This window comes from Anabrus simplex, chromosome 8 (assembly GCF_040414725.1).
Source record: "Anabrus simplex isolate iqAnaSimp1 chromosome 8, ASM4041472v1, whole genome shotgun sequence".
Taxonomy (NCBI): Eukaryota; Metazoa; Arthropoda; class Insecta; order Orthoptera; family Tettigoniidae; genus Anabrus; species Anabrus simplex.
In genome coordinates, this window is record NC_090272.1 from 140787955 (window position 1) to 140800915 (window position 12961).

General features: G+C 38.7%; 1 protein-coding gene across 1 annotated transcript in view; it reads left to right on the forward strand.

Annotated features, from left to right (window-relative positions):
• Window positions 1-12961, forward strand: part of bchs (WD repeat and FYVE domain containing 3 bchs) — a 478767-nt gene that overhangs the window by 449968 nt on the left and 15838 nt on the right. Inside the window, exons 52-54 of the mRNA XM_067152491.2 lie at window positions 5078-5294; window positions 10167-10790; window positions 10938-11049. Of these exons, the coding sequence (XP_067008592.2) occupies window positions 5078-5294; window positions 10167-10790; window positions 10938-11049 (953 nt within the window). The remainder of the gene's footprint in view (window positions 1-5077; window positions 5295-10166; window positions 10791-10937; window positions 11050-12961) is intronic.

The following is a 12961-nucleotide window of genomic DNA, read 5'->3' on the forward strand; positions in this document are numbered from 1 at the left end:
GTGGGAAGGAAAGGAAAAATGGAAGGGATCCGATATATCAAAAAATGAAGATATCGGCCAAAGGAAGACAAGGGCCACGAAGGGCATGAAAATGAAAGACTCCCTAGCCCTCGCAAACCTAATAGCGTCGGGGTCGGAAAAGAACAAGAGTTGACCAAGGGAGGTCGGACAGGAAAGATGAAAGTGAGGAGCCTGGCACAAGTAAGTGGAAGCAATGCCAGGACTCAGCTAAGGGCCCCGTGGTTGCCAACCCACGCTCTGAAGTTCAGAGCCCCTGGGGCTTATACGGTGGGAGGGAAAAAGAAGAAAAAGGGGGGGGGGGAACTAAGGAGGATCAACGGGGGTGTTGCGGAAGGGGAAGTGGCATGAGAGGGTATTGTGTAAATTGTGATTGATCTCTTACTTGTTGACTTCAGGTTATTTAAAATGGAGATGAGAAAATCAAAAGGGCATTGGGCTTCTCAGAAATATCATTCAGATTAAGATTTGGATTGAAAAACTGGTCAAGGTGTATAAAAACGGTTGACCAGTTTTTCAATCCAAAACTGGTCAAGGTGTATAAAAACGGTTGACCAGTTTTTCAATCCAAATCTTAATCTGAATGATATTTCTGAGAAGCCCAATGCCCTTTTGATTTTCTCATCTCCATTTTAAATAACCTGAAGTCAACAAGTAAGAGATCAATCTTTCACAATTTACACAATACCCTCTCATGCCACTTCCCCCTTCCGCAACACCCCCCTTGATCCTCCTTAGTCCCCCCCCCCTTTTTCTTCCTTTTCCCTCCCACCGTATAAGCCCCAGGGGCTCTGAACTTCGGAGCGTGGGTTGGCAACCTCGGGGCCCTTAGCTGAGTCCTGGCATTGCTTCCACTTAATTGTGCCAGGCTCCTCACTTTCATCTATCCTGTCCGACCTCCCTTGGTCAACTCTTGTTCTTTTCCGACCCCGATGCTATTAGGTTTCCGAGGGCTAGGGAGTCTTTCATTTTCATGCCCTTCGTGGCCCTTGTCTTCCTTTGGCCGATATCTTCATTTTTTGATATATCGGATCCCTTCCATTTTTCCTTTCCTTCCCACTCTCTAACCCCCCAGGGGCTCTGAACTTCGGAGCGTGGGTTGGCGACCACGAGACCCTTAGCTGAGTCCTGGCATTGCTTCCACTTACTTGTGCCAGGCTCCTCACTTTCATCTTTCCTGTCCGACCTCCCTTGGTCAACTCTTGTTCTTTTCTGACCCCGACGCTATTAGGTTTGCGAGGGCTAGTGAGTCTTTCATTTTCACGCCCTTCGTGGCCCTTGTCTTCCTTTTACCGAAATCTTCATTTTTCGAAGTGTCGGACCTCTTCCTCTTTTTTCCTCGATTTAGTGTTATATAGAAGATATTTACCCATTTGTACTTCCTCTAATAGCAATAATCACCACCACCATCACCACCACCCTCTAATAAACGTTCCCCAACCTTTTCTCTATTTATCATCTCCCATTCATCTATCAATTACTACGGCAAGTTGTTTCGAGTTGAACCTCACATTGCAGTTTTCTTTTATTATTTCTTCCTATTTTTAATTTATTTTTATTTGACTTTATTCTTTTCAATGTTTTAAATTATTTTCAAACTTATATACCTAGTTTGAATTTGATGAAATTAAATCCTACACTGTTTTCCTAAGACTTCAATTACGTCACCTTTTACTCTTCGGCCTGAGAAACAAATACCTACAAGACCTGCCTAGCAACGACTCTACATAAGTGCATACTTGACCTGCTTGTGAACTTCAACTATATTTGTTTTCAGCGCAAGACAATGATGTTCTGTTTACTCTCTTGACTGCGATCATTGTGTTTTGGACATTAACTGAATTGCTACGATATGAATCAATGTTAATTTTTTGCCTGTGTTCAATGTATTAGTTGTTTTAAGATCTTTATATCTTGCCCTATTTTACTATTGGGCTGATGATGACACTTGTAATGAGTTGAAACCGGTCCCAATAAACAAGTTGTGACTTCTTTTTAGTTCAACTTACAACGGAGTATTGAAAGGTGGATCCTTCTAATATTGTACATCTTCTTACCTAGTCGTTTGTCATTTACAAAGGCAAATACACACACTACTAACAACAACCAAATCATTGCTTGACGAGACCTACTCGTTTGTCGTTTACAAAGGCAAATATACACACCAGTAACAACAACCAAATCATTACTTGACGAGACCTACTCGTTTGTCATTTACAAAGGCAAATATACACACCACTAACAACAACCAAATCCTTACTTGACGAGACCTACTCGTTTGTCGTTTACAAAGGCAAATATACACACTACTACCACCAACAAAATCATATCTTGACGAGACCTTCTCGTTTGTCATTTACGAAGGCAAATATACACACTACAAACCATCAATAAAATTATTGATACTATATATACATTTTTTTTTTAACATACCTCCCGGTAAGAGTCCCACTACACTCTCTACTGTTAGGCATAGATATCAAGGATAATTTAATAAAAAACCACCTATTCAATACTTTCCACGTTTAATGTGGTTATTATCTACATGATTTTATGTAGACTTATTTGGTCAGGTACATGTTTCACCCATTATTTTGGGCATCTTCAGCCTGTAAACAACCTTTAGGTCAAAGTTTGGGACCTTTTTAACCGATATAAACATACCAATATATACACTATATACAACATATACATTATATACAATATATACAAACATAAGTCAATACAGTAAAGTTCTTTGGTCCTAATCTATCTAATATGGAAAATGTCCAAAAACTAAAATGGATCTTATTTTCGGTGAAGAGGATTGCATATCGGGGTTTATGTGACCCCTATATCATATTAAGTTCTTGACGTATCGTGTCTGGTGACAGGATGTGTCGTCAACAATAAGTGGAGATTTGAACTGATTGTAGGTTGGTCAAGATTGAAAATATAAATTTAAATTAATTGTGTTTTAACTTGGCAGTTCTATTCTGGTTAACTTAAAATGTTCAAAACTAAAAATAAAATGAAACGGATCTTCTTTTTTCTTGAGAAGGGGTGATATTAAAACTGGAGCTTGTTTGACCCACGATTTTTATTTTCATGTTCTTGACGTAACTAATATTAAATGTGTTGTCGTGCACAAGTGGAGATTCAAAAGCCGATTGTTGTAGGTAGACTGGTCAAAAACGTTGTGAATGAGACTCTTAGCGTCTTGACTTTGGGTCTCATGTAACGTCAAGGAATTGACAAGAGTATAATATTTAGCTGTTTCATAGTTTTAGGCTGCTGCTTAATTGGGAAGAAACATCCTAGACACTTGATACAGTCTTGTGTGAAAATTGTTCCCGTTGATGTGTTGCTTGGTCTTTGGGAGGGATCTTAAGAATATTTGTTCAGTTAATACTAGATGGATCTGTCTGTTCCGGCAGCGCCTGTCTTGTCACCATTTCTACTCCTTGGAAAGTACTACGTGGAAAGTATTGAATAGGTGGTTTTTTATTAAATTATCCTTGATATCTATGCCTAACGTCTTCTTCAATACGGAACAATAATGAGAGTTGTTACTTGTAACTCTCTACTGTTACCGAAGAAAAACCGTAATCTGGTAAAGAAAAGTACGACGACTTTCTCTACGTACGGATGCAACCTTCTTTGCGAAGAGCATCCCTAACCTTATTTACACACTTCATCGATGTCTTGAGTCCTTCCTGCCTGCCGCACAGGTTAGTGTAACGCCTCAGGTTTCTGCAACTGAAACTGGATACTCGGCCGACGATTTCCTTTACTAAGAATTAGCTCTGTGCACAACCACACATCCACTGTACATTATCTCGTAGAAGATTTAGTCTAATTATTGTACAGAGTTGGAATTACCAATAAACACTTAGTAGCGTCATTTACATGACCGCCACCAGAAACTCGTAGCATCAGTGATATTTAGCGTGCTCACTCCGTAGGTAAAATATACTTAAGACCAATAGTGCATCACCTAGGAATCTGAGCAAAGTAGCTCCCACACGCCGGTTGGAGTGAGAAGCACAGAATCAAGAACACCAACACAACCAGAAACAGAATCAGAATCCGAATGACTTGCCACACACGCGTACATACTTATATAGCTTGCTGCACGTGGTCATAGCGTCCCGAAAAGTTTATAGGTAGCAACGCTCTCACAGGCACTTCTTGACGCGTCACTCAGTCAACCCCAACCTCGCTTAAAACAAAGCCCTCGTATTGGCTATCGTGCGTCTGATGTAACATCGAACGTCCACTCACGTACATCCACATTGATCCACTCCAATTCTTCAGCCTATACTACCTGCCGTACCCCGTGTTTCCAATCCACTTTGTTGCAACACATTCACTGACTTCAACCGTCCTTCCCGATATAGTCGCAGTTTTCCTGGTTGCACAATCCTATGGCTAGGCCATATTTACAGACTCTTACCCAGACGGAAATTTGTACAAAATATAATGATGCACATATGCAATATTCTCTAACTACACATTCTTCTTATAATATTACGTTTTTACATTCTCAATAAACAAAATTACATGATTTTAACATTACAAACTATATACGAAAATTTCCTAACCTAAAAATTCGGGGATCGTACATACATACGGTTACATTGCCACAATGGTTTGGTTTATTTTCTACAACCTCAAGTAAACAACGTACTTAAAGGTACGATGCTACATGATAATGACTTCATGAACCGTATAATATCCTTTGCATCCTTCTCTGCTAACCATAGCCATATTCCAGGATTAGGTTTTTACTGTTTCAAGATTCAGGAGATGATTCATAGTACATTTCAGACTTTCTGCCTACTGAAAATTGCCGAGAATTATACGGACAGGTTTATGTTATAGATTGAAGTCTTGCGAACAGAATTCGTTATAAATATCCTACAAATTCCTCTCTTAATCCAGAGAAAATTGAAAGACTCTCCAACATTTTGCTAAATAACCCATACGCTGAAGTTCACATCTATTGTTGCAACAGGCCACTAGTTCATATAGAATTAGAGTTTTTATCATAGGTTTTTATTATTGATTTTCTTTTCAGATGTGGTCTGTAGATTATGTACAGGTGCCTAAAGAAGAGAAGCCTCTTGGGAAAGATCCAAGTGAGAGTGACATACGTTCTATCAACTCGGCTGGCAGCTGCACTGAGCTCAAAGCAGCAGCAACCTCTAGAGAGGGTGAAACTCGCACAAAACAGCGTATGCAAGATCTGGTCAAACAAATGAGCATATCAGCAGAGTTCACCAATGATCAGGCTGGTTTGTATAGTACTCTTAATCTGAGTGTGAACTATTTTATTTTGACGCATGGTGATGACGATAAGTAGTAGTACCCCACACCAGAATTTCATACATTGATGCACTGTGCCTGTTGCAGATATATCTTTCAATACCAGTACATCTCTCCCCCTGTTATCTGTGAAATCCTGCCAACATTTTCACCTAAACAGAAGTGTCATTCTTCTGATAAAAACAATATTTTGCCATTCATTATGCTACCCATGTTGTTCAATGCATTACTATTGCGTAATAGCCATGTACTTGGGTGTCAATGGTAGCCTGAGGAAGGGCTGATGTATACTCAGTCCAGACTGGTTCCAGTGTATGGGACCCTCACCAGGATTACTTGTTTCTTGAACTGGAAAAAATCCAAAGAAAAGCAGCTCGATTTGTTCTGGGTGATTTCCGACAAAAGAGTAGCGTTACAAAAATGTTGCAATATTTGGGCCGGGAAGACTTGGGGGAAGGGAGACGAGCTGCTTGACTAAGTGGTATGTTCACAGCAATTATAATAAGAAGTATTTCTATCCACCTATTCAATACAAATCACCTTTATTGGTGTTTACACTTTCATACAATTAATTCTTCTAAGGGGCATGTTTTGCTCTTATAAAGAGCATCTTAATTAAAAGAAATAAGTTTCATAATGATAGATCCGTATTGAACTGTGATTACAATAGAGTAAAATAATATATTATTATTGGTCCACCTTTTCAATACAAAATGAAAATTACATAGGGACTAGTTTCGACCTAGTAATAGGTCATCATCAGCCTGAAGTAAATTAAAGCGTAAATATCGAAGAAAACATAAACAATGTAAACACAAGTACAGTCTTTTTAAAAGTACATACCATGTGGGAAATTGAGTAGAGATATATTAAAAATAATAACTCTTCCAATTGACGAAGCACTGAGCGGAAGTTATGTAAAGTTCGGTGCACCGTATATTATAAAAGACCACTGTGCACTAAATGATGTAATAAAGAAGAATAGTAGGTTGAATGCTGGCTTCTTCTTAGCTAAACATAACAGACAGGACGTAGAATGTGTGCAGGAGTCAAATGTGGGCTCTAGTTGAAAATGCTGATCAACTTGTTTACAAATGTAAGTAGTAAGTTATGTTACGCAAATTTGCGAGGTATAGGTTTAAAGCAATATGGATTATTGTGTTTTCACAATTTAGCTTGTGGGCACTCTATTTTAACTTACATTCTGGAAACACCATGTCACATAAGTTGCATTTTAATTTTCATTTTTCCGTAAGATTGTGTTCACCTTTGAGCTGTTTTTATAGAAAAACATTTACTACTATTTTTAAGACGAAGATTCAATGATAGTTTCAGACACAAGGTTTTGAATGGACACTGTGATAATTTTAAATGTTCATGTTATCACGTTTTTGAAGTGCTTTAATGTTGGTTAATTTGGCTTTTAGACTACTGTAATTTTAATTTTGACTATTGTCTTTTTAATATGTTTACGACTGTTCACGAACATCATTTTAAGATTAAAATTAATGGGTGAAGATGCTCTTTATAAGAGCGAAACATGTCCCTTAGAAGAATTAATTGTATGAAAGTGTAAACACCAATAAAGGTGATTTGTATTGAAAAGGTGGACAAAAATATAATTATAATTATATATTATAATTGCTGTGAATAACATCATTTAATACGGAACAACCATTAGAATAATGACCTGTAAGTGGTACGTCGGTGGAGAGGTGGCGTGGAATGACATCAGTAGACAAATAAGTTTGAGTGCTGTCTTTAAAAGTAGGAAAGATCACAATATGAAGATAAAGTTGGAAATCAAGAGGACAAATTGGGGCAAATATTCCTTTATAGGAAGGGGAGTTAGGGGTTGGAATAACTTACCAAGCGAGATGTTCAATAAATTTCCAATTTCTTTGCAGTCATTTAAGAAAAGGCTAGGAAAACAAGTGATAGGGAATCTGCCACCTGGGCGACTGCCCTAAATGCAGATCAGTAGCGATCGACTGACTGACTGACGGACGGACCGACCTATCGATTGATCATCACCGAGCCAAAACTACTGGACATAAAGAAATGAAATTTTGGAGATACATTTATATTAAAGCGTAGGTGCTCACTAAGGGAGAATTTTTAGATATTCTTTCACCTAGGGGTGAAAAGGGGGGTGAATTGTTTAAATGAGCAAATCTATATCTCGAAAACTTAAAAGTTTACAGACCTAAAATTTGGCATTTAGAATCTTCTTTAAAAATAGAAAAACAGACATTTGAAGGATCAGGGGGAAAAATCGGGTAAGTCACTTTTTTCTCGAAATTGAGATATTGTTACAGTCCGCTTCAGAGTGATCATGCGCATCTATTGAGAGGTCGGAAATGGAAAAAAAAAAAAGCACATGAGTCAGGAAAAATTAGCACTCAAAGTTTTGCTGTAAGGGGAAAGAAGTAGGGAAAACGAGCATTAAAATAGCTTTTTCTCAAGTTTTACAAATATTTACTCTCCTTTTTTCCCCTGACCCTTCCTTTTTTTTTTTTTCTGAAAATCCCCTTAAGCGGGGTGAAAAAGTGGTTGAGTACCTCTTATGAAGATACTTATATCTCAAAAACTGAATAGGGGCTGCCTGACTGAGGCGGTAAAGGCGTGCTCAGTTCGCCCGGAAGGACATGTGTTCGAATCCCCGCCAGGAAGTTGTAAAACTTAAGAAATGAGATTTCCACTTCCGGAGGTGCACATGGCCATGAGGTTCACTCAGCCTACCCCAAAAATGAGTACCAGGTTAATTCCTGGGGGCAAAGGCGGCCGGGCGTAGAGCTAACCACTCAACCCCATCAAGTACCGAGGTTACGGATAGTGGAAGCCTTTACCTTCCACCCCTCCAAGGGCCTTCATGGCCTGTACGGAAATGACTTTGCTTTGCTTTTCTTTTTTGCAAAAACTGAAGATGTTACATACATGAAAATTGGTATTTGTAATCTCCTTTAAAAATAAAGAAACATGTATTTTCTTGTTTTTGGAGAATCCAATCAATGGGGGGTGAACAAGAGTGACAAAAAGGGGTGAATTTTTAAAAAGACTTTGTCTACAGTATATCTCAGAAATGTAAATTGTTACAGACATGAAAATTGGTATCTTTAATCTCTCTTAAAAATAAAGAAACATGTATTTTTTGTTTCCAGAAAAACTTGGGGGGGGGGAGTAAAAAGGACTGTGAAAGGGGGGCTGGGGGTGTTGAAATCTTTTTGTTAAGATAGTGATATATAAAAAACTGAAGATGTTTCAGAGGTGAAAATTGGTATTTAAAATCTCCTTTTAAAATAAAGATTCCTGCATTTCTTTGTTTTCAGAAAATCCTCTTTGAATTCTTTGTAGGAGGATACTTATATCTCAATAACTAAAGATGCTGCAGATGTGAAAATTGGTATTTTGAATCTCCATTAAAAATAAAGAAACACATATTTATTGTTTTAGGAATACCCACTAAAGGGGGGAGAGGGATGGAGAGAAATGAAGAAGAAGTTGAATTATTTTTATGAGGATACTTATATCTCAAAAACTGAAGATGTTACAGACGTGAAAACTGGTGTTTGGAATCTCCTTTAAAAATAAAGAAACGTACTGTATTTCTTTATTTTAGGAAAATCCACTTAGGTGTGGGTGGAGATAAGGGAAGGACTGATAAATAGGTCGAATTCTTTTTATGGGAATACTTATGTCTCAAAAACTGAAGATGTTACAGACGTGGAAATAGGTATTTTGAATCTCTTTCAAAAATAAAGAAACATGCTGGGTTTTTTTTTTTTTTTTTTTTGGACTTGAGAGAAGACTATTTCTCACATGTACAGTTCTATGTCACATGGTCATCATGGCCCCAAAAGGCAATACCACAAACGTGGTTTACAAAGAGTTTCTGGGGTAAATGAAATCCATTTTTTTGGTGAGATTTTATACTTTAGGGATTTTCAGATAATGTCTTTGTACAGTACCGAAGAACAATTACTTTTAACAAATTACAAAATCCATGCAAGCGAAGCCGCGGGTAACTGCTAGTTATTAATAATAATCTTCAATATGATACACAAATTCTTTAGTTGGTACATTTCCTGTTCTCACTGTAATAGAATTGAATAAAAAATTTCACAAACAAGGAATTGTTTCTCAGATTCTGATGATAAGTCCAATGACCTTGATGCCTGATAAACTATATTTCTCACGGTAATAGGAAACAACCAATTCGTAAATGCTGCACTTTTCTTTCTGAACTTCTGTCATCTGTTCCTCACTATTTTCTCATCTGAGTTTAGATCTATAATGGTTGCAGACACTGAGTCATGTTGTATGGCTATAGTGTCACTTCTACTGTGCAATCCATTATCAGAAATACCGTGAACCTCGTCTTGAAACCAGATACCATTTTTCACTAAGAGCTTCAGCTATCATGTAACACATAGTATGATGCCTGCTGTTTCTCATGGTATTGCTAGACAGATGTGCCCCAAGGACCATGAGCAATTGTTTCAATCACTGCCACAGCGGTGGCAGTGGTGACTGTCCTGAAACCTGCCTGGTACTGCTCTTACTAAGTTTGCTGTCATTATCAGTGCTTCTTTCCATTCGCTACTGCTAAACCACAATTTCAGCCTAGAGTCATGCACACTCTAAATCCAGCTCTGATGGTGTATATTAAAATATCTTAAAAATCTCTAGAACTTACTAGTGTTACACAGCAGGTAGCCACTTTCCCTGCTTGCGTGTTCTGTATTAATGTATTTGTTTGTAAATTGTCCAGGGACTTTTGCATTTTCAGAGTACTTAAGTTGTCCTACAAAGTGAAACATATGCTAATGATTTTTGTTCAGGTCTCATGAACAAGAGTGGTTCTGAAAGCAGTCTATCTGAGGAGGAAGAAGGGAAGGGAGAAGAAGATAATGAAGGAAGTAAAAAGGAAGCAGAAGCTCCTGTAGAAGAGAAGGAAACTTGCAGTGATGATGGTAGTATAGACGAGCCAGACAAACCTGTGGTTCCTCTACACCCTGCCAAGGGTGACCTGCATCGCCAGGAGGCAGTGATAGGTTCTAGCACAGAGACTCAGGATTCTCCAGGCCAATCTCCAGTGGTACTACGCCGCAAGTCTTCCACGCGTATCAACCCAGCCTTCCGAAAGAGTGAGGGCAGCAGGCTCGCAAACCTAGCTGGTGAAGTCGTACACCAACGAAATCGAGCCGAGAGTGAAGGAGGCCCACCTTCACATCATGGCGGCACAAGTATAGAGGGTGACCTGACAGGCATTGCTGCTATCATAGCTGCAGAAGATGGCACAGGAAGGATACGAGCCAGCAAGAGTGATACTAGTCTAACTGATTCCTTTATCATAGTGGGAGAAGCAGATATAACTGAAGGGCCTGTAGCAAGCAGACCTAAAGAGGAGGTACAAGGAAATGTACGTCGTAAACGAAGAAATCCTCAGAATATTCTCAGGGAGGGTAAGTCCATAAATGTAATTAGAACTATTCCATCTATCTTCATGACTTATAAAAAAAATGTATATATTTAAAATAAAATTTCTTGTAATTTTCTATATGTAGTATATTTTAAGAGTATTACTGAATGTTGTGATGTCTCTTTCAAAGGCTTCAAATGGCAACGTCAGCTGGTATTTCGTAGCAAACTGACAATGCACACTGCATATGACCGGAAGGACAATGCAGAACCTGCATCCATCACTGCTCTGGCAGTATCAAGGTGAGGCCAAAACACTTGAGATTACTTCTCTTAGTTTCTATACCCATTGTTTTAATTATAAATTTGTCTTTCTATGATTTCTAAATATAGCAAAATCTTATGAGTTTAGAACAATTCTGATGTTAAAATTCACAGATACAAGAAGTGACCTTATTGTCCTTCAAAATAGTTCCCTTCCATAACTATGCACTGCTGAGATCGGCGATACATGTCCTGGAAACTTTGCAAGAAGGCTTCCTTTGGGATAGTGTTCAAAAGCCTCGTCACATTTTGTTGGATGTCTGGAATTTCTTCAAATCTCTTTCCTTTCAAAGCGAGTTTGAGTCATGGGAATAGGAAGAATCCTGTAGGATTGAGATCTAGCGAGTATGGGGAATGTTTAAGTTGCACCACCCCCTTTTTTCCCATGAACTGTTTGACGATATTGGCTGTGTGTGGGCGAGCGTTGTCATGGACAAAAAAACCATGAAGCTTATTGTGCATACTGGGGTCGTACCCTGCGTAGACATTTCATGAAACGGGTCAAAATTTCAATGTACTGTGCGGCATTCAACGTCATTCCCTCAGGTAGAAATTCCTTGTGGATAATGCCTTGACTATTGAAAAAAGTGATGAGCATCGTTTTGATGCATAACTTTTCGGCTCTGACCTTTTTCCGACGAGGGGATCCCGGAGAACGCCATTCCATGCTTTGCCGTTTCGTTTCAGGGTCATACCTGAGACACCAGGTTTCATCCTCAGTGACAATACAGTTCAAGAAATTTGGTGTTGCATCCGCGGTTTCGACAAAATCCTGTGAAGCCTCTAAACGTTCCTGCTTCTGATTGTCAGTCAAATGATGTGGCACAAGACAGGAACATGTTTTCCTCTTCCCTTACTTCTGCGTAACGATTTGTCGCACAGATTCACAGTTAATCTACAGTTCATCTGCTATCATGCGCAGAGTTAATCGCCTATCGTTCGTGATTAATGGCCTCACCTTCTTAATGTTTTTGTCACTGATGGCGTTCGCTGGTCTTCCGCTACGGGGGTTGTCAGAAACACTTTCCCGGCCTCCTCGAAAACGGGCGAACCACTCGTACACACACTTCAAAGACAGTGCTTGATCTTCATAAACACGTACCAGCATTGCATTAGTTTCTTTTGGTGTCTTGCCAAGCTTAAAACTGTACATTGATCTTTTGGTCGTTCATTTTCCTGTTCGCAGTTCAGAACCAACGCAGTAAACATGCACTGTGCCAAACAGACCTTACACGGCACACACACGATGCTCAACTGAACAACATTGGGAGCAGGTGGTAAAAACCTGCTGCTACGCAGGTGCAGCCTTGTGTGTCGCCAGTGTTGCCGGATCTACCATTCTGACTTCATTTACTGAACTTTATTGTCGCAGGTTGTATATATTAAATTCCAACTATAATGCTGTGCAAAAGCAGATGATGATGATTATTATTTTTATTATTCAGAATAATTTGAAACTTACATAAATCAAAACTCTGGAACTTTATAATATATCATCTCTAGGCTGCCACAAAGAGTAGCATCCAAATTTTGGTTAGGTATGAAGCTTTTCATTTTAGAAATAAATTCATCAAAGGAAAGAACAGCTGATAGTTTTTGAAAGTCTATATGCATGATTCTTAAAAATGGAAATTGAGCCTCTTAGTACACTAATTGCAATGGCAGTGATGAGTGTTTTTAGGCCCAACTCTTTGGCTGAATGGTCAGCATTTAGGCCTTTTTCTTGATTAATTAATTTCATTATGTTCCGTATTGATATCTACCATATATCATAGAAAGAAAAGAAAGATCCACCTGATCAATACTTATTTATTAAATTTCTTAATAACAGAACCGGTTTCGACTCCTCACAAAGTCATCTTCAGCTGTCTTGTACATTTACATTAGATTA